Source organism: Thermothelomyces thermophilus, chromosome 3, assembly GCF_000226095.1.
Source record: "Thermothelomyces thermophilus ATCC 42464 chromosome 3, complete sequence".
NCBI lineage: Eukaryota > Fungi > Ascomycota > Sordariomycetes > Sordariales > Chaetomiaceae > Thermothelomyces > Thermothelomyces thermophilus.
The window spans coordinates 3,146,565-3,165,740 of record NC_016474.1 but is presented as its reverse complement, the minus strand read 5'-3'; the positions used below and the strand labels follow the sequence as shown (position 1 = coordinate 3,165,740).

The following is a 19,176-nucleotide window of genomic DNA, read 5'->3' as shown; positions in this document are numbered from 1 at the left end:
CTGAAACCGCGGCCACCACTACAACTGGTCCGACATCCCAGGCCTTGCTACGGCCAGATTCGACACTTTAACCGCCCGAGCCTGCGCCTCAGCCTACCACGCCGACCAGGCCCGCTCAGCGCAGGGCACCTACTGGCAGGTTCGCCCGTAGGGCTGAAAGGGACCCTGATGACGAAGAGGAGGTCGAGTCCCAGGGCAGATTTAACGATGCGCGCGTTGTCTTCGACAGCCTCGAGGAGGCAGAAAACACCCTCGCAGGCACAGAGTTCGACCCCTTCACCAGCACCAAGGTCATCAAGTCCGGCCTGCTACATCCGTCCACGGCCACGACGATCAGGCCCATCAAGGACTGCCTTGCCCGCGCCCGCTGGGAGTGCCGCGGCAATAAGGAAATGCTCATCCGCACCTGCCACTGGATCCGCCGTTTCCACCAAAAGGCCAGCAATGACTCGTACGGGGCCAATGCGGCCATGCGCAGCCTCAAGAAAAAGCTGGAGAATGCGTGCAAGGCCTACCACGCCACCGGTGTAGTGCCTACCGGCATGCCAGAGCCTGAGGAACTGCTGGCAGCCCGCATCTGCGCGCCCAAGGGAGATAGCAATGCCCTGGTCGACGGTTACCTATTCGAACTCGGCTACCTGCACTACGGCCCGCCTAGTCATCAGGGCCTACACCCTGCACCCACTCACGTCACCACAGCCCACGGTGCCGCTGAGGATGACGAGGCCGACGAGGACTTCGCCAAACGCCGGCACCTGGCCACCGAGACCGACCTTCTCAGCGTGGCCCAGACCATGGTCCAGAGGCAGGATGAGGCCATCAGCAGTGTCACGGAGGCCCTTGACCAGATCAAGGAAGAGCTCAAGCAACTGCGGGAGGCTTCCACGGTCGCAAACAACAACCATGCGGCCACCCTTGACTGGAAGAAGGGAGTAGATGAGAGGATGCGGCAGCTGGAAGGGATGATCGCCCGGCTTACCGAGCGCACTACAGCAATCGCCGCACTGCAGAGGGCTCCTAGGAGCCAGGAGCCTGTAACTCGGCCACCTCCGCCGGCCACCACTGGACGCGGTGCTCCCCCGAGTTCGATCGCCCGGCCGGCAGCGCACCCGCCGCCCGCGACTAGCGGTCAGAAACGCCCGCGCCCGGATACGCCTACGCAAGAGAGTCTCTCGCACAAAAGGGCTACTAGTACGGTTCACAGTAGCCGCACTACGGTCAGGGAGGCCCAGGCCAGGGCCAGAACACTCGCGCGCCCTCCACAGGAGCGTCCGTCTGCAGTATCTGCATTCCTCGACAACCTGGGGCCTGTTGGGAGGAAAAAGGATTGATGGATAGATAGATTTGGTAATAAAAGGACGAACGGAACGGATATTTGCTAGGACTATTGCTATGGGCTAATAGCTAATGTATTTACTGAGTGATGACGGGTTGTCATTTTTTTCTTTTTCGAACCCCGGTACCTGTTATAGGATTTGACTGACAGTGGGTCAGATCTGACCGGCCTACCAACAGGGACGACGAGCCAGGGTTGACATGTATTTAGACAGCATCCCCAAGTGCCGGAGGCACTTGGAAGAATCAACGCATCTTATCACCACTTCTGCAGACCCGTACCAGTAGGTCCAGGAGTGCCGCCCACGGCGCGAGTCAATCGCTTTCTGCAGGTAAGTTGTTTCTGAACTAGTTTCGTCCCAGCCAGCAATATCTTGGTTCCTTTGCCAAGGGTGTTCGGTCTTCGTGCGTTCCCTCACCCTAGCAGCCGCACATTTAGCATTCACCATGGTAATGGTTGCTGAATTTAGTAGGATATGGGCTGACAAGCTTTATAGGGCCACCATGGGCTCGGACTCGGAGGGTTCCATGGAGTTCGGTCGGCTCCATGAACTTATAAATGACAAGTCTCCATCTAAACTGGAAAACGGCGTAAAAGCCGGGCTCGAAGTTCTCTCGAAAATCGATAAAGCTTTCGAGAATGCAAGATCTGTTCCTGAGATTGCGGAATGGGTCAACACTACGGAAAAACTTCGATCACAGACTGCTTATAAACGTGCTGTTGTTGGCGTTGTTGGAAGTACTGGGGCTGGGAAAAGCTCCGTTATCAACGCCGTTCTGGACGAGGAATGCCTCGTGCCCACCAATTCGATGAGGGCTTGCACAGCCGCCATCACGGAGATTGCCTACAACACTTCCCCTGAAGAGGAACAGAAGTACCGCGCAGAGATCCATTTCGTTACGAAGGAAGACTGGATCAAGGAACTGCGAGTAATGTTCGCGGACATGACAGCCGATCAAGACTCACTCGGCTCAGAGCATACGATCGGTGAGAGCGAGGCCGCAATTTCCTACCATAAAATTCGAGTAGTGTATCCGTACCTGAAGAGCGAGGAGGTGAAAAGAGGCGCTTTCGACATTGACCAACTCGTGGAAGAGCCGACAGTCAAAAGCCTGCTTGGCACCGTCAAGCAGATTGCTAGTTCAGGCTCCAAGAGTTTCCTGGAGCTTCTCAAGACATATATCGATTCCAAGGAGAAAACTCCTGGGAGGAAGAAGGGAGCTGGGGCCATGGAATTCTGGCCCTTAATCAAGGTGGTTAAGGTTTTTATACGGTCACCGATCCTTGAGTCCGGCCTTGTTCTGGTGGATCTCGTAGGTCTCCATGAATATTTCTGTGTGCTTGGGGACGCTAACACGTGGTATAGCCCGGAGTTCATGACTCCAATGCCGCCCGATCTGCAGTGGCCTCCAAATACATTGAACAATGCTCGGGGTTGTGGGTCGTCGCACCTATCACCAGAGCGGTTGACGACAAGGTTGCCCGGAACCTTCTTGGAGATTCTTTCAAGCGTCAATTACAACTCGATGGCACCTATTCAAATATTGCGGTCGTTTGCTCAAAGGCTGACGACATATCAGTCACTGAAATTCTCAAGACTCTTGACGAAGGTGAAGAGGCTACGAAGCTGAATGCCCGAGCCCAGATCCTTGAGCCTGAACGCGAGACGCTTCAGGATGCGGTCGACACACTGAAAGGGAGGCTGTTAGAAGTGAACGACGAGATCGAGCAACTTCGAACAGAGATTGACACGCTTCGCGCAGCCATCGACTGCTCAGATGATGAGGATGAACTCATCATCTTTTCGCCCGCGAACTCTCGCAAGCGCCTTTCCCGCAAAGCTGCTTTTGGGAGCCGCAAGCGTATCCGGAATCTGCAGGAAAGCGAATCTGAAGACACGGACTCGGTTTAGGAAGAGGAATCCAGTTCTTCGGACGCCAAGCCGGAGAAAGAACAGATTTCGAGGGAGGACGCTAGACAACGTCTTCGGGAGGTCGAAGCTCGGTACAACGCATTGCGCGAAGACTCAAAGGAGCTTCGACGGCAGGTTTCTCCGAAACATAAGGATCTCAAAGCGGTGAAGGCAGAGATAAAGTCGCTCAAATCGGAGACGAGACAGGCTTGCATCAAGTACCGCAACGACTTCTCTCGGCCTGTCATCCAGGCACAGTTTGCCGAGGGAATCAGAGAGTGAGCCAAACCCTTCTCACATCAAAGCGTTCCACTTGAGCTAACAAGCTATCAGAATCGACCAGGAGAACGCAGCTCATGACGAAGATGGCTTTGACCCTAGTCGTCCCTGCCGGGTTTATAGTGAGGTGGCAAAGAAACTTCCGGTCTTCTGCGTGTCAAGCAGGGCGTACCAGAAGATCTCCGGTAGACTCCTGAACGACGAACGGGTTGCAGGCTTCGATCGTCTGGAGGACACTGAAATACCTTCTTTGCAGAGATACGCGTTGGGAATTGCCCAGGAGACCCGGGCAGTAGCTTGCCGTCGATTCCTTGGCGATCATAGCCAGTTCCTGACCTCCCTTTATCTCCAAGTTGTTCAATCCGACCAGCCACTGAAGCTTGCCGACGGCATAAGAGAGAAAGAAGTCCAGTCCCTCGAAAAAGCCACGGCTAAGCTCAAGCAGGTGGGTCTTATCACCAATCTCATGCTCCTATGCACCAATCTCGCAAGGGATCACGACTGACTCATCTCCGCTTTTTGGTTCAGGAGCTCGAGTCGGCGGCTAAGCAGGCTCACGATCAATGCCGAGAGATCGTCGAGTTGGAAATCTTTCGAAGACTCACGTCGGCGGCTACACTAGCCTCGGAGGCCGCTGTTTCAACTGTCAATTCTTGGATTTGTCCCAAGGACGACGGGGGTTTGGCATATCAAACTTTCCGCGCGACCTGCGCCAGAGAGTAGGTGATATAGGTTGGCTCACTTAACATTCTGGCCATTTGTGCTAACTTTCCACACAGCGGAGTCTTCAAAGGCAAGAGGGGACCGATGAACTTCAACACTGGTGAGTTCACCATGTCGCTCCTCTACGCTGCCGTCTTCTGAAAACCGGCCTTCTTGAGTTTCTAACCGACGGCAGCCCTCGCCGACCCAATGACAAAGCGTTTGGCATATTCATGGGAACATGTTTTTTCCAGTGCTCTTCCCCAACGCCTGACTATTTTGGGTGACGAGCTCGCCAAGATCCTGAGATCCTTCCGCGTGAAGATGGCCAAGCGCCCAGAGCTCAGGAAAGCGCCGTCCTTCGCCCTGGCAACACGGCAAGTCAAGAACTTGGAGCGGGGGCTCAAAGACATGACGGAGTTCGAAGCCATCATCGGCGCCGGTCAGAAAGAAGCCAATAGGCTTTTTGTTCCTACCGTTGCCGAGTGGATGGCGGGCGCCTACACGTATTGTGTTGATGAGCACGGTGAGAACGCCTGCACTCCCATGGTGTTGAGAGAGTATTGACTTTGTTTCAGGTAAGGGTTGCTACAAGCGCATCAAAACTCATGTGGTCGAGCATGTTGAAAGCGTTCGACATGCCATGTTCGAGGCTGTCACGGAAAAGGTGCAAAGGGCTCTGAAGGGCATCCTCGACGACCTCGAATCGGAGATTCAGAACGCTATCCGCAAAATTGTGGATCTGGTCAACAGGGACTACAGCTCCCTATTGGCAAATCAAAACATCTTCAAGGCCTTGGAGACGGCCCGCGATAAGATCTGGGATCTGCTCAACGAGGTTGATGAGCGCTTCGAGCTTGTCTTGCACCCCGCTGTTCGGCCTGCGACCCCCAGCGGATCTGATGACTTGACTATCATGGATGTCGAAGCCGAAGGATCGGTTACCGTGGCCAGGTCCGAAGCAACTCTTGGTGCCCCAGTCGTCCCTACCAGTGACAAGGACGTATGCTCTTCTGCAATGGACGTCAAGGACAACGTGCGGATCAAGAGGGAGCCGTCATTCGCGGCCGCTTCTGGAGAGGATGCCATGATGGAAGGCGTCTGACCACTGACACCTCCCGGTTAACATGGACGAACCCGGTCAAGTGGGCAGCTAGTTCACCCACCTGGATCAGACTCTTGCCTCTTTTCTTTGCTGAGCGGGTGGCCATGGCGCCGGGATCAACACCTGACTATGTTTGCTTTCGAAACGTTTCTCCGTCTCCTGTCTCACCGCCTTGTGCACAGAGACCTACTTGGCGGTCCGAAAACGGAATGTTCTATTTTGTGTGTAGGAAGTATGTCGGAAATGAGTTGGGATGGAATCATGATGTCTCGCAACTTGGCTTACCATGGGCTGATGTGGCGGAGGGAACAAGTCATTGATGACTCTTGAGTTCGTCAAACAGGCCCAGCCCGAGATCTGCTGGCGAGCGAAGCTCTGATGTATCTAGCTTCACAAAGGGATGGAAAATGACGATCCTCAGCCAAGGAATCGATCTTACCAGCGTAAAGTGTTGGTACGGGGAGCCGCTAATCCCCGAATGCGCTCGCTAGTGCCTGATAAGGAGCGGCTGGGTATTAAAGGAGTCGTCAAGCCGAGATGTCCCTATCTTTTATCTCTTTCACCTTCTTCCTTGCTCTCCCCGACAGGATTCTTCTTCTTCCTTGACTCAGGGTTTGAAACTGCGTGACAAACAGGCGTCTCCTCTTTGTATGTATGTACTTGTACTGTACGGTACACATGTAGGACAGAACGCTGGAACACCAACGTAAGCTTGTGAAGCCCAACAAGGCTGACTCCAGGGGCCAAGCTTCTGCCTGAGACTTGCATCTCCAATGGGTCCTAGAGGTGAACATATGCCGTTTAGCTACATGGGTAGACGTGGAGATGGGAGGATCATGTGCTGAGCTTTTATGATCCAAAATCATTGGTTATTGTCGCTCAGAGGAGTAATTAGCGGGGACAGCACGGAACACACTTTGCTCCCGATGACTACTTCCCAAAAAGCATCCCTGCAATACAGTAGTACTGTACGGATTACATACACTAGCTGAAGCATCTGCCTAGCTCCAACCGAGCATTGCCGTTGCTGCTGCACGGAGCGATAAGTGTCAGGACATCGCGGACGCCCGAAGTGAGGCGGAGGTTTGGTGCGGATTTTCGTGGTTCCGTGCCAATAACGTGTCGACGTCCCCCCTCGCTCAAACTGACCGGTAGAGCTTGTCGTCTAGCGAGCTGCATCCTCATATTACGTGCAGCTCCCGTGACGTAGATAGAGAACGATGGGGAAGAGAGAGAGAGGGAAAGAGAATGCGAAAGAGCGAAGTGTGATTGGAAGAGCCGTTGTCGGCGGCGATGTTGCATCGCCAATCGACGACACCCAATTCCCACAGTGTCGGATTGTTAGGTGAGGGGCTTCCAGGGACCTTCCCGCTTACTATGTATGTATGTATGTACATACAATACAGTACAATACATACAATACATAGTTCTTCGCGGCGGGAGTGACCTGGAGGGCTGTTCCGGCCCCCTCCCGCCGGCGACCGGCGCCTGACGCTGCCAAGGCGGGGTCACTGCGCGAAGGTCGAGAAAGATCGAGGAGGTACTTCGTACTTCGGAGAGGTGGGACTCTAATGCAGGTTCTGGAACCAGGGCTTGCTGCGGCGGAGGGGCCCTCGTTGACGTTACCTGACCTCACCACCACATGCCCCGGAGGAGGAGGATCCTCTGCACACAGCCCCAGTCTGGTCAGGGCACACGCTCGACCTCCACAAAACTCGGATTCGATCCGGAAACGCCTTTCCCGCAATTCTCGCGCCTCTGCACCACGGTATCTCGGCATCTCGGATTATGGTTTGCTGCCTGCAGATCGCCAGTCATCCAATCGAGTCACGCGCATCACCACGAGCACGAGTGTCATTCGCGGGGTTCCTTCGGCCCCCGGCACACGCACGCGCGCAGTAATGGACGAGGCCGCCCGCCTCGTGTCCGAGCTGCACGACAAGCTCGCCGAGCTCGACGGCAAGGTCGCTGCCTACCGGCGCGGCATGCTGGCCGAATTTCACAAACACATGGACGACTGTCTCAAACAATACCCGGATCACATCTCCACCGAGGTATCCCGAGCCATCACCGCGTCCGTGGCAGCGGGCAGGTACCCGGCGCTGAACCCCCCAAGCCGCGACGCACCGGACTCGACAGCAATCGACCGACCCAGCTGGGAGGACCGCAAGACGTCGCCGCCACCTTTTTTGCGCCATACCTCGGGTACGCCCAAGGAGACCGCGCGGGATCCGCACGCAAGGGAGAAGGAATTCCAGGGCCTGTTTACGCCGGCTTTCCTGCCGCTGCTGGAGAGCGGCAACCGCGCGCTGCACTCGCCGCCAATGTCGCCTCCGCCCGCCTCTAACGGACAGGCGCTCTCCCAGTCACCGGACAATGTCAGCCAAATAGATGAATCCAGGAAGGCCGGTACGCCCTCATCATCCGCCGCTCACGAGGGTAGGCCGAGGCCGGCTCGGAGCCTGACAGACCGGTCGACGTCATCGGTCGAGTCAACCGGCAGCGACTCGAAAACCCGGAGAAGCGCGCTGCGGCGGTCGTCCAGCTCGGCCAAGGGCAGCCCCCGACGGGTGCGGTTCGATTTCGAGGGCGAGGAGGTTTTCCCAGCATCATCTTCTCCCCAGGCACCAGTGCCCACCCCGGGTGCGGAAAGTGGGGCAAAACCGCAAGCCGAGGCGGAGACGCCGGTCAACGCCACCAGAGATGACTCAACAACCGAGTACACGGGGCCGTCCCTGCTGGACGTCGAAGGCGAGGAAGACCTGCTGCCAAAACCCAAAAAAGTGTCCTCGACACAGGCGTTGCAGGCGCTCTCCAGGTGTCCGCTCGACGAGGGGACAACCTGGAGGCTCGTCAGCCCGGATTCCGGAGAGCTTCCGACCTCGAAGAACAGAGAAGAGGAAGCCGCAGAAGGCGCCAAGACGAACGGGATGGACGGGGAGAAGCAGCCGGAGAACGCGCCAGGCCTGCCGGACAAGTCCGACTCCCAGGTGACCCTCCGGGCCACCGGAGACGGGCAAGGTTTCGCAAGCCGGCAGCCCGACCCACCGCCGCCCCGAGAGTCTTTTGCGATAGACGATGACGAGGATAATGCAGCGTCCGAATCCGACGAGGAGTTCCTCTCGATACCGTCCAGGCGCAAGTCGTCGTCTCCCGCCAAACAAAGCCCGTTTACCCCGCCGCCAAAGCCCCCAGCGGCGGCGGCCAGAAACACTATAGCGTCCGAGACAGACGGTAGTACTACCGCTGCAGATGACGACGTCCTGGACCCGCTCTTCGATTTTGACGAAGATGCGGGATCCACAAGCTCCCGAACCCAGAAGCACCAGAAATACCTTCCCGAAGCCGAATCGTCTGATGAGGACAGCATCTCCGGCCGCCTCCGGCAAGCAGCCCGCCAAGAACTGCGACAGCAACAGACACTTCAACCACAGCAAGCCGGCGAGCCTTCCTCCCCCTCCCCCTCCTCCTCCTCCTCCTCCTCCTCCTCCTCTTCCTCCCCCTCCTCTGCAGTGCGAATCCCACCCGTCTCTCCCTCGACCGCGCTCTTCGAGCGCAGCATCGGCTCGTACATGGGCCGGTCGGTGACGGCAGCCCCGATCAAGGACCCCAAGCTGTACGACGAGATCGCGGGCATGAAGGACGTGCCCTTCCTCGTCGGCAGCGTCCACGACGTGAGCGAGGCCGAGGCGGCGAAGTTGGGAAGCTATCGAGTCTCCTCGAGCATGGGCAGGCGACTCTCCGGGGCGGCCCCGAGGAGCTTTACGGAGCGGTTAGCGCTTGAGGAGGAGATGGAGCGGAGGAGGGCCGCTGGAGAAGTAGGTGATGAAGAGGACGATGGATGATCTGTAAGGGGAGGTGTTATGTTCAACCGTGCATATACATGAGGAGGAATTTGTTTTTCTCGGAGCTCTTTCTTTATCTCTTCTGTTCTTCACTTATCTCTTCTTCTCTCAAACTGCAAGTGCAGGCATTCTGAGGATTGGGACACGGAGGATTTCGGTACCTATCGGTGGCTGTCACGGTTCGGGCTTAGCTGATTGGCTAGATGGGCTGTGTTTCTCGTGCTTGAAATGTATCATTAGGGCTGCATCGATACCATCGCGAGAGGGAGGGAAATGTGGGAGGGATCATAATTCCAAGGGGGAATGACGGAATGTGCGGAGGCATTGGCAGGGGAGTGAGAGGGAGAATGAGAGAGGAAGATGAGGGAGAGAAACATGCGTGTTTAAGCCACTTACGAGAAACTGGAAGATTATTTATTTCACCGTGCGTTTCTTTAGCCGCTCTTTGTGACCGTACTCCGATGAGCCAGGCTTGGGAACTTGTGCTGTCTCTGTATAGTAGTTTTGCCATATCGAATAAAAGTTGCCCTCAGCGCATGCAAACGATGCAACCATATAGTATGGAGTATAACCCCACTCGTATGTGCAAGGTTGCTTCCGAGTTCTGCAGGGGTTGTCTCAAGCGGCTCGCGGGGACCAGATCGGCAGCGGAACCTTGCTGGCCGCAGCTCAAGGTCCAGGAGTGTCAAAACTGGCCAATCACCGTACAAGCAACCGTGTCAAGAGATTCTGGGGGCTCTGCTCTTCGCATGGTCAAACAACACGTTCATTGGACCCTGCCTTTTCGAGATCTGATCTTCTTTTCGACTTTCTCTTTTGTTCTTTCGCACAACAGACATTCCCGTCGTTTCTTCAACATCCTCCGTGTGCCGATGCGCGGTGCCTCGCAATTCGATCCGAGCTTGTTCACGGCGACGCTCTGAGCATGACGCCCGAAGCGCTGCGCTAGAAACGAGCCCCGCGAGTCCATCTCAGAGCACCGGGCTCGTTCCTTTTGCCCCCATCGAGAGATATATTTTATATAAAAAGTGCACGATCAAACAAATACGTATCTGATACCAAAAGAGACGATCATGCCGCTCTTCCCAACCTTCTCTTCCATCCTCTTCCTCCTCCTCCTCCTCCCCTTCCTCTCCCTCCCCTTCTCCCAGGCCTACACCCCGCTCTCGCCCGCCCTCCTCAAGTCGCTCCCCTCTCCCTCCACCGACGACTACGACCCCACCAACGGCACCCTCCTCGCCCCCCTGCTGATCCCCCGCGTCCCGGGAACGCCGGGCCAGAAGGCGGCGCAGGCGCACCTGGTTTCCTTCTTCGCCGCCCACCTGCCGCAGTGGGAGGTGCGGTGGCAGAACTCGACGTCGACGACGCCGGCGACGGGCGACCGCGCCGTCCCGTTCGCGAACCTGATCGCCCGCCGCGAGCCCCCCTGGACCCGCCGCCGCGGGCCCGGCACCGCCTCCTACCTCACGCTGGTCGCCCACTACGACAGCAAGCGCGAGCCCGAAGGTTTCGTCGGCGCCACCGACAGCGCGGCCCCCTGCGCCATCCTTATGGACGTCGCCCGCACGGTGGACGGGTTCCTGCAGAAGATGTGGGCCGAGGAGGGGGAGAAGGAGGGGGAGAAGGAGGAGGAGAAGGAGGAGGAGAAGGAGGGGGAGGAGGCAACGGAGTGGCGGCAGAGGGATGAGGGGATCCAGATCCTGTTTTTGGACGGGGAGGAGGCGTTTGTGAAGTGGACGGATACCGACTCGCTTTACGGGTCGAGGTGAGTTCCTTTCTTGTTAGTTTTTGTTCTGTTTGATCTTCTCTTTCCTCGGGGCCAATTTACGTACGTAAAATAAAGGACAGCGCTAATCAGCGTTGGTCCGCGAACGACTCCAGGGCCCTCGCCGAGGAATGGGAGGCTACCACGAACCCGGCCGGTTCACCGTTCAAGAGCCCGATGCAGCAGATCAGCCTGTTCGTGCTGCTCGACCTGCTGGGCGCGCCGAACCCGCGGGTGCCGACGTACTTTCAGGGTACCCATTGGGCGTACCAGCGGATGGCGGCACTCGAGGGCAGGTTGCGGCAGCTGGGCCTGCTGGAGAGCAAGCCCGGGAAGGAGCCGTTTCTGCCCGAGAGCGGCAAGATGGCGACCCAGTTCAGCGGCGGCGTCTACGTAGGCGACGACCATGTCCCCTTCATGCAGCGAGGTGCGCCGGTGCTGCATCTTATCCCCGGGCCGTTCCCGGATGTATGGCACACCTTGGATGACGACGGAGAGCACTTGGATATTCCGACGGTAAAGGACTGGGTGCGCATCGTCACCGCGTTCACGCTAGAGTGGATGGACGTGCAGAAAACGGAGCCGCCGAAGGACGGGCAGCCCTGAGACACGAGACACCAGTTTCGCAATTATGCTTGGACGCAATATTCACATGGGCACAACATTAGACTCAGACGGCACCTTGGCGCCTTTACTCGACTTTGCATGGATACTGAATGTCTGCTGAGCTCCTATACCCCACGAACGACAGTCGAGAGAAGCAAGCAGCACTCGGCACTCTACGCTCGACACAGACTCGTCGAAACAGCTCCCGTGATAGGGACCGGATGAAAGTCAGAGAGGGGGAAGAAACTCCCTTGATGAGGTGGAATTCGTGGGATCGGCACGCTGCCGCAATACCGAAATCAGTGAGCGACGTGAAGGGTAAAGCGAGCCTGTCAGACCCTTTTCCGGGTTTGGGTCACACACGCGGTATGTAATTCGATCGCTTTCTAGGGGGCAACATGGAATCAATTTTCGAGAGCGCTCGGCTTCCGCAAAGCTTGTCAGATCTCTCGCAATTCTAGGAGAGCACTCGGCAATTCTCTCCACACACGCAGTTTCGCCGTGCCACTGTGGCTATGCTTCTATGCCACCATGATCGCATGCTCTTCAAAGAGGAAAAAGACCCCTGCACGAATCTTCGGGTTGATCTCTGTCAGTTTGAATACCCAGAAGCGCATCGTCGGCACATCTTTTCCTGGCCGATACGCCTATTTTTCCGTACCTCTTTCCGTCCCTGCTCTATCCTCATCAGATCTGTCAATCTTCTTGCGAGTACGGATTGCTTCCCTACTTCGTACTGAATGCACTCCCACGATCTTTGGGGTGTACTCTGTTCTTGCAGCTTGCAAGCGAACCCTGCCGAATTGGGACTGGCACGGCACAGTTAAAGTACGTGTTTTGCACGGTCGCCCGCACGGGGTGGCTCCGACGGAAGCGATTGGTGGGGGCGGGGCAGGTGTTCGTGCCTCGCCTTCGCATTGCAATGGTTAAACGCCGCCCCGATCATCCTGGCCCGCCCTGGCTGCGGCCTGACATGTGTTTCGGTTGGCTTTGAAGAGCACGTCGCCCATCTCATCTACCCGTGGGCGGAAAACAAAAAGGCAGCACACGGCAGGGCTAAACGTTGGATCTCGTTCTCTCTTCAATTTCTCGTCCGTTTTTACCGCTCCTCTGCACCCGACTTTACCTTACTCATTCAACGACAGTGGGATCCGCCGCCGACCGGCCCAGCCCCCGTCCCGAACTCGCTTGCCAGAAAGTTCATAATCCCCGGAATCAGGGTCTAGTTGCATCATTCCTCGGAAAGGCTCACGCTTTCTCCCCTCCTTTTCGAGATTCTTCACGAACTACAGCGCCACTAGACCGCCAATCTCGCTCTCCCACTTAAAAAGCGGCCAGTTGCTGCGGGCAGCGCGCTCTTCGCCTCGCCACACTATAGTAGTCTTCTACTCGATCGCCACGAATTGCCCGCTCTGCCATTCTTAGCGACCTTGATCGATCGTCCAACACCCTTCCTCAAACCGCGCGCGCGCTCAAGACTTGGACCAGAGTCATGGATGGAAAGAGGCATGCTGCGTCCTTCCAGCAGCTCGAGAAGCTGGGAGAGGGAACATATGCCACAGTAAGTTGGAACCTCCTCGGTAATCCGGCGTCGGCCCCAGGAAGTACTAACATGACCGAGGTGTTCAAAGGGCGTAACCGCCAGACAGGCGAGCTAGTGGCCTTGAAGGAGATTCACCTGGACTCGGAGGAGGGCACTCCCAGCACCGCGATCCGCGAGATCTCGCTCATGAAGGAGCTCAAGCATGAGAACATTGTCGCCCTTCACGATGTCATCCACACCGAGAACAAGCTGATGCTCGTCTTTGAGTACATGGACGGCGACCTGAAGAAGTACATGGACACCCAGGGCGACAGGGGCGCGCTGAAGCCCCCAGTCATCAAGTCGTTCATGTACCAGCTTCTCAAAGGCATCGACTTCTGCCACAAGAACCGGGTCCTGCACCGGGATTTGAAGCCGCAGAACCTGCTCATCAACAGCAAAGGGCAGCTCAAACTGGGCGACTTTGGTCTTGCCAGGGCGTTTGGCATTCCCGTCAACACCTTCTCCAACGAGGTCGTCACCCTGTGGTACCGGGCGCCCGACGTCCTGCTCGGCAGCCGCACATACAACACGAGCATCGACATCTGGTCAGCAGGCTGCATCATGGCCGAGATGTTTTCCGGTCGGCCCTTGTTCCCCGGCACGACCAACGAGGACCAGATCATCCGCATCTTCCGCATCATGGGCACGCCGAGCGAGAGGACGTGGCCGGGCCTGTCGCAATTCCCCGAGTACAAGGATTCGTGGCAGACGTACGCGACGCAGCCGCTCTCCAGCATTCTGCCGCAAATCGACCCCGTCGGCATCGACCTCCTCCAGCGCTTGCTCCAGCTCCGACCTGAGCTCCGCCTCTCGGCCGCCGAGGCTCTGGCGCACCCGTGGTTCAACGACCTGGTCATGGCCCAGACGGGTCCTAAGCAACATCCGCAGCACCTCCAGGCACAGCCCATGATGCACCCGCACGGGGGTTATCAGCAGACCGTACCGAGCCAGGGAAACTATGGCGGCTACTAGTGGTGGCAGCAGCAGCAGCAGCAGCAGCAGCAGCCGGTACCTGCGCAGGGCGGTTTCGCGCAACAACCACCTACAGCGGATGCACCTAGTTGGATGTGGCCACACCAAGGTTTTGCCACCAACCATCCTGCCCTTTACGATGCCTCCCGGTGGCAGCACCTGCAGCAAGGCTATGTCTATCAGTATCCGGGAGCGGCACCCAATAATGCACAGCCAGGTGTCGGATTTCCAGGGGGCGACCCTAAGCCAAGTTCTTCGTCGCGGGCATGGCCCTGGCCGCCAGACAGAGCTGGCTAGAAGACGAGAGATTGGGGGGACTGTTACCCGCCGCAACGTACGCTTATCCTACGGGGCGGCAGTTAGTATCCAGAACGAACCCCGAAGGAGCCGCCTATTTCGGAACAGCTTTTTTGATGGAGTGGAGTGCAGGTTTCGAGAGATATCAGATGTGAAATGAGCGAGAAGGATTGATAATGACCAAGGGGAGGCGCATAAGTAGCGAGGCGGTGACGGAAATTGATAAACAGGCAGCGCTCTAGACAGTAGAAATTCTCTAATTAGTGTTCTCAATTCTTTTGCCGACCGAGGGCGATACTGTGATGATGAGAAGGTATGCTTGGGCTGTAGGGAAGCAGCCGTTCTGCTGATTAACTTATCGATAACCTTGGTTAAATGTTATTCTTATAGGTACGTTGTAACGGATAGACCAGCGCTCCGTATTTACACGTGCTCCACTCGTTCCTTGGCGCTGCCCGTGCACCTCACTACCCCGTCCTGCGACGTGCAACCAACGACCAAGACCCAAGAGGCAAAGAACAACTCAGAAATGGGCAGCATCAGTCTGTTCGCCGCAGCAGTGCTATTCCAGCACTCCCTCTAGGTTACTCTTTTGAATGAGTTCAATTTTTTTGATAGCACGGCCATCGTGTCGCCATGGCCACGATGGATTCCCGCAACGGTATGTTTGCTGCTGCGAGCCGCGCTCCTCTTATCCACCACCTCCCCTCCCCTCCCCTCCCCTCCCCTCCATTCCCTCCCACACGCGCGCTCTCTCTGGGACTTCCGTAACGTCTGGCTAACTATCCCGCTCGGCTGCAACAGACGAAGAGGCCACCATCAAGGTCGCCTCGACCAAAAAATCCGTCACCCCCTCCCGCTCACAGGCTTTCGGCAAGATTAAGCTCAGGAAGCCTCCTCCAAAACAGGTCAAGCCCGGCAACTGGAAGGAGGCCGCCGTCATCGAAGGTCCGCGGCTCTGCGCTTGCTTTTGCGAGCCGGTCGGCTCCCATCCTGCCTGTACGTACGCATGCTAATTGTCGTGTCCGTTCGCAGAGGACAAGAAGAAATCCAAGGACAATGCGATCACCGCCGCCTCTCCCAGCCCGGTGATCATCCCGCTTGAAGATGCTTCCCGCGAGAACTTCCACACCGGCCGCCCGCTCGAGGATGTGCTCGACATGTTCCAGTGCAAACATTGCAAGAAGGTCATCACGCGATCCGCCGGTGCCGACCACGTTGCCCGATGCTTGAGGATCAAGAAGGAGAAGGCACAGCGCAAGAAGGAGGCACGCGAGGCACGCGAGCGTCTCAAGGAGGCGGCCAGGGAGGAGGAGGCGCGCAAGGCGGAAGGGGATATGGCCGGCCGGGGCGACGACGATAGCGACGACGACGACGACGCGAAAGACGGTGCGGGCAAGACGGCCGGCAAGGGGAAGAAGACAAACGTCGCAGGCAAGAAGAGAAAAGCGGAGGGCGAGCTCGACAAGGGCAAGGCCAAGAAGAAGAAGGACGAGCCCAAGCCGAAGACGGCGAAACCAAAGGGCCCCGTCGATGTCGAGAGGCAATGTGGCGTGCTGCTGCCCAACGGCCAGCCCTGCGCCCGATCTCTGACGTGCAAGAGCCATAGCATGAGCGCCAAGCGAGCCGTGCCGGGCCGGTCCCTGCCGTACGACATGCTCCTCGCGGCGTATCAGAAGAAGAACCAGGCCAAGCAGCAGAAGGCCGCCATCGACGCCAACGCGCCCCTGGAAGACGACGACGACGCCAACCAGGGGGCGGTCGACAGCGACGAGGAGACGGCAGCCGTAATGAGTGCCCTTGCCAACTGGAACCCGCAGCCAGTGGTCCCGCAGCCCGTCTTTGCGCCTACGAAACGGCAGTACCAACTCGCGCGCCTCCACGAGCAGCTCCAGGCCGCGACGAACGGCGGCCGGGTCAACATCTTCAAGGTCGTCGGCTACGGCGCGCAGCGGCTTCCCGAGGGGCATCCCGGCCTTCTCGACCACGACGATGCGCCGGGCGAGCCGGACCCGGCCCCGGTGGGCGGTGATTTCTCGCGGCGATCGTCCAGTTTCAGCCTCGGGGGACCACCCCAGCGGCGGCCGTCGGTCACGGGTCGGGCGTAGGGCGCTCGAGCTTTCAGCCTGGCGACGGCCACTTTGTACGGGCGGGCCGCATCGGCAGGGTTCGTTGCTGATTCGAATAAGGATGCCGCAAACGGTATCAAGATGATAGGGCCTGAAGCTAATGCTCCAAAGCAACGGCGGCGGCAGCAACAACTACGGTCGCGACAAGCAGGTAAGCAGCAACCGCAGCAACAGGAGGTCATGCGGCGACGACAACAACAAGCCGCGACGCAAGAACCCAAAAAACGGGCGGCTTCGCAAAGGCAACGACGCGTCACATATCAACGGCCGGAGCAGCAGCAACAGAAGGAACAGCGGCAAGCTCGTCCGCAGGGGACCGACGCACCGCAGCAGGCGCCCCCGGCGACGAGCCAACGAGAACCTTCCCGGGATGAAGCCGAGCGGATCTATCACCGGCGGCTGCATGCCCAGGCCCAACGTCAGCTAGCGGCCATGTGGCGTGGCCAGGCCCAGGCCCAGATCGCGGCCATGCGACTGGCTGAAGCTCGCGCTCGGAGTCTGGCTTCACATGGCGCACAGTCCCTACCCGGAGCACAATCTCGGATTGCCCCAGCGCAGTCCACGTACCCGACTGATAGCATGGCCGCTGCCGTGGCCGCCGCGATAGCCATCGCGGGGCCCCATAACTTGCGACCCGTCGTGCCTCCAGCGTGCCTGCCTTCGGCGCTGTTAGCCTCCTCATCCACGTCTGCTTCGACTCCTGTCCCTGCTGCTACTGCCCCGTCCCTGGATCATCCGGGGATGACGGCGAACGACCAAGTGACTGGCAGTCCTGCGCCGTCCAGCTCGCCTTTCTCATCCAACGCCGGAGCTGCGGTCAGCGGTGCACCTCCAGTTGCTGTGTCGTTGGCGAACGGACCGCCTGGCTCGTCTGAATCTTCGGGTGCCCCTCCCCACGGGTATGACGATGGAAGGGGCTGGAACTCCAAAGCTCCCCGGGTCGAGAGATCGGGTGCGGACGAAGACCGTGAGCCGAAGGAGGACCCGGATAGTGTTATGGTTTGACCTTGGGAGGTAGACGCCTATTGCGACGTCTTAACTACTTCTAGCGCCCCGGCGTTCGAGTTGAGCACATATTATACCCTTTTTCATGTGATTTCCCTTCCCCTCTCCTATTTTGCTCTTGGGGCTCATTCTTCTTTTCGTCCTCGTCTTCCATGGGAACGCACTTGGCTTGGGTTAGGGAGTACGGTTGGCCCCCGGGATAGCTTGGGAACGTGTCGAGGGGCGTTGGGTCGATGGCGCTTTATTGTTTCCTCATGGTGGTTAGAGCGTTTTTATAGGCAGGACCTTCATTTTCCGCATGGACAGTTTCGAAATATCCATCCTCCAGGCCTCGTACTTCGCCTCTTTGTGGACAGTTGTGTCGGTTGGGCATCCTTCACATTGCATCCGTCCTCCCCTGCCCCCCCCCCCCCAAAAGAAAAAAAAAACAAATCCCTCCTAAGATCCATGGACGTTATTGTACTGTCTCTCCTACCTAGTCAAAGGACCCCGTCGCTGGAAGGAGTATGTACGTTTTCCGAACCTCCCCATTACTCTCCCAATGCGGCATTGACACGGACTTGATAAACTATCCTCCACGATCCCGTTGCAACGACAGCGGTCTCCACCCCGGAGTGGTAACACCTCCACTTCCTCACCAAGGGCGTGTGGCTCAGTTGGTAGAGCGTTCGCTTCGCATCTTAAGTACGAGAGAAAAAAACTCGAATACGCGTGCATGCGAAAAGTCCTGGGTTCGATTCCCAGCTCGTCCAGCATCAAATACCAAGTGAGGAAGGTAAAAGGGGGGGAGTGTCATTCCTTTTTTTCCCTCCTTTTTTTTTTCTTTTGAAGAGCTTTCGAGGGCGCATTTGTATACTCTTCTCAGCGACTTTGAATTCAGATAAGAGAAGCACTGCCTGCACGTTTGATGCTCAGCTGGGGCTTGCAATTTCATTGGGCCAAAACTGTTTCTCTGTCTCAGCTGTGTCTTTCTGTCACATGCACGCGCGTGCGATCATTAGCAGTTAGTTACCAGTGCAGGGGCGCATGGACTGTGCCTGCAGCAGGTGCTCAAGAGGTTGCTAGTGCTGAGGGAGAAGTGGGACGAGCCGGGCGCGAGAACGACCTTCTTGCTGGCGGCCGTCCGCAAGGTGGTAGCGACGGCCGTGACCTATCCCTTTCAGATCGCCAAGGCGAGGGTGCAGGTTTCGGCCGCGCCAGAGGAGAAAGGGAAGCGCAAGGTGAATGGCAACATCTTCGCGACGGTGCTGAGGACTGCGCGGGCAGAGGGCGGAAGGGCGCTGTATGACGGGACTGCGGGCGAGCTGTTGAAGGGATTTTTCAGCCATGGCACGACTATGCTGTCCAAGAATGTCGTTCACCGACTGATTGTACAACTCTATTTTGCCATCTTGGGTATCTTGAGGCAGAACCCGCACTTGGGGTTGAGACTACGCGCAAGCGGTAGCTACAAGCTTCCTCGATATGGGGGGGGGGGGGGGGGCGAGGTCCGCCGAGGAGCACGCTATGTTCAGAGTGTGGTTGGCTCGGGCCAAAATGTTCCCACGAGTTGGTTGAGGGCGGTCAAGAAGGCGGGCTAAGAGAAGGTATGTAGACAAGCAGGAACATACTTCTGGTGCTCGGGGCCGCGATTGTTGC

General features: G+C 57.5%; 6 protein-coding genes and 1 non-coding gene across 7 annotated transcripts; all 7 read left to right on the top strand.

Moving 5' to 3' along the window:
* Positions 1-1,863: 1,863 nt before the first annotated feature.
* Positions 1,864-5,334, top strand: MYCTH_2118447 (uncharacterized protein; the record flags this gene model as incomplete). The annotated part of the gene is made up of 8 exons (XM_003663173.1): positions 1,864-2,649; positions 2,703-3,198; positions 3,253-3,526; positions 3,582-3,972; positions 4,056-4,246; positions 4,307-4,350; positions 4,426-4,755; positions 4,808-5,334. 8 exons carry the CDS (start codon positions 1,864-1,866, stop codon positions 5,332-5,334), a joined length of 3,039 nt encoding a protein of 1,012 aa, XP_003663221.1.
* A 1,570-nt stretch (positions 5,335-6,904) lies between these two features.
* Positions 6,905-9,279, top strand: MYCTH_2304860 (uncharacterized protein). The gene has a single exon (XM_003663172.1). The coding sequence runs from the start codon at positions 7,236-7,238 to the stop codon at positions 9,177-9,179; it is 1,944 nt and encodes a 647-aa protein (XP_003663220.1). The 5' UTR covers positions 6,905-7,235; the 3' UTR covers positions 9,180-9,279.
* Positions 9,280-9,943: 664 nt separating this feature from the next.
* On the top strand, positions 9,944-11,664 carry MYCTH_2304858 (uncharacterized protein). The gene is made up of 2 exons (XM_003663171.1): positions 9,944-10,944; positions 11,061-11,664. The coding sequence occupies exons 1-2, from the start codon at positions 10,253-10,255 to the stop codon at positions 11,548-11,550; spliced, it is 1,182 nt and encodes a 393-aa protein (XP_003663219.1). The 5' UTR covers positions 9,944-10,252; the 3' UTR covers positions 11,551-11,664.
* Positions 11,665-12,909: 1,245 nt separating this feature from the next.
* MYCTH_2304857 (uncharacterized protein) lies at positions 12,910-14,240 on the top strand. Its single transcript, XM_003663170.1, has 2 exons — positions 12,910-13,111; positions 13,172-14,240. The coding sequence occupies exons 1-2, from the start codon at positions 13,043-13,045 to the stop codon at positions 14,105-14,107; spliced, it is 1,005 nt and encodes a 334-aa protein (XP_003663218.1). The 5' UTR covers positions 12,910-13,042; the 3' UTR covers positions 14,108-14,240.
* Positions 14,241-14,891: 651 nt separating this feature from the next.
* MYCTH_2304856 (uncharacterized protein) lies at positions 14,892-16,686 on the top strand. Its single transcript, XM_003663169.1, has 4 exons — positions 14,892-15,065; positions 15,209-15,352; positions 15,440-16,571; positions 16,645-16,686. Exons 1-3 carry the CDS (start codon positions 15,041-15,043, stop codon positions 16,510-16,512), a joined length of 1,242 nt encoding a protein of 413 aa, XP_003663217.1. The 5' UTR covers positions 14,892-15,040; the 3' UTR covers positions 16,513-16,571; positions 16,645-16,686.
* MYCTH_2126992 (uncharacterized protein) lies at positions 16,615-19,118 on the top strand (the record flags this gene model as incomplete). The annotated part of the gene is made up of 2 exons (XM_003663168.1): positions 16,615-17,532; positions 18,582-19,118. The coding sequence occupies 2 exons, from the start codon at positions 16,615-16,617 to the stop codon at positions 19,116-19,118; spliced, it is 1,455 nt and encodes a 484-aa protein (XP_003663216.1).
* Positions 18,180-18,290, top strand: MYCTH_t94. The gene has a single exon. It is a non-coding gene; the product is annotated as a tRNA-Ala (tRNA).
* Positions 19,119-19,176: the final 58 nt, after the last annotated feature.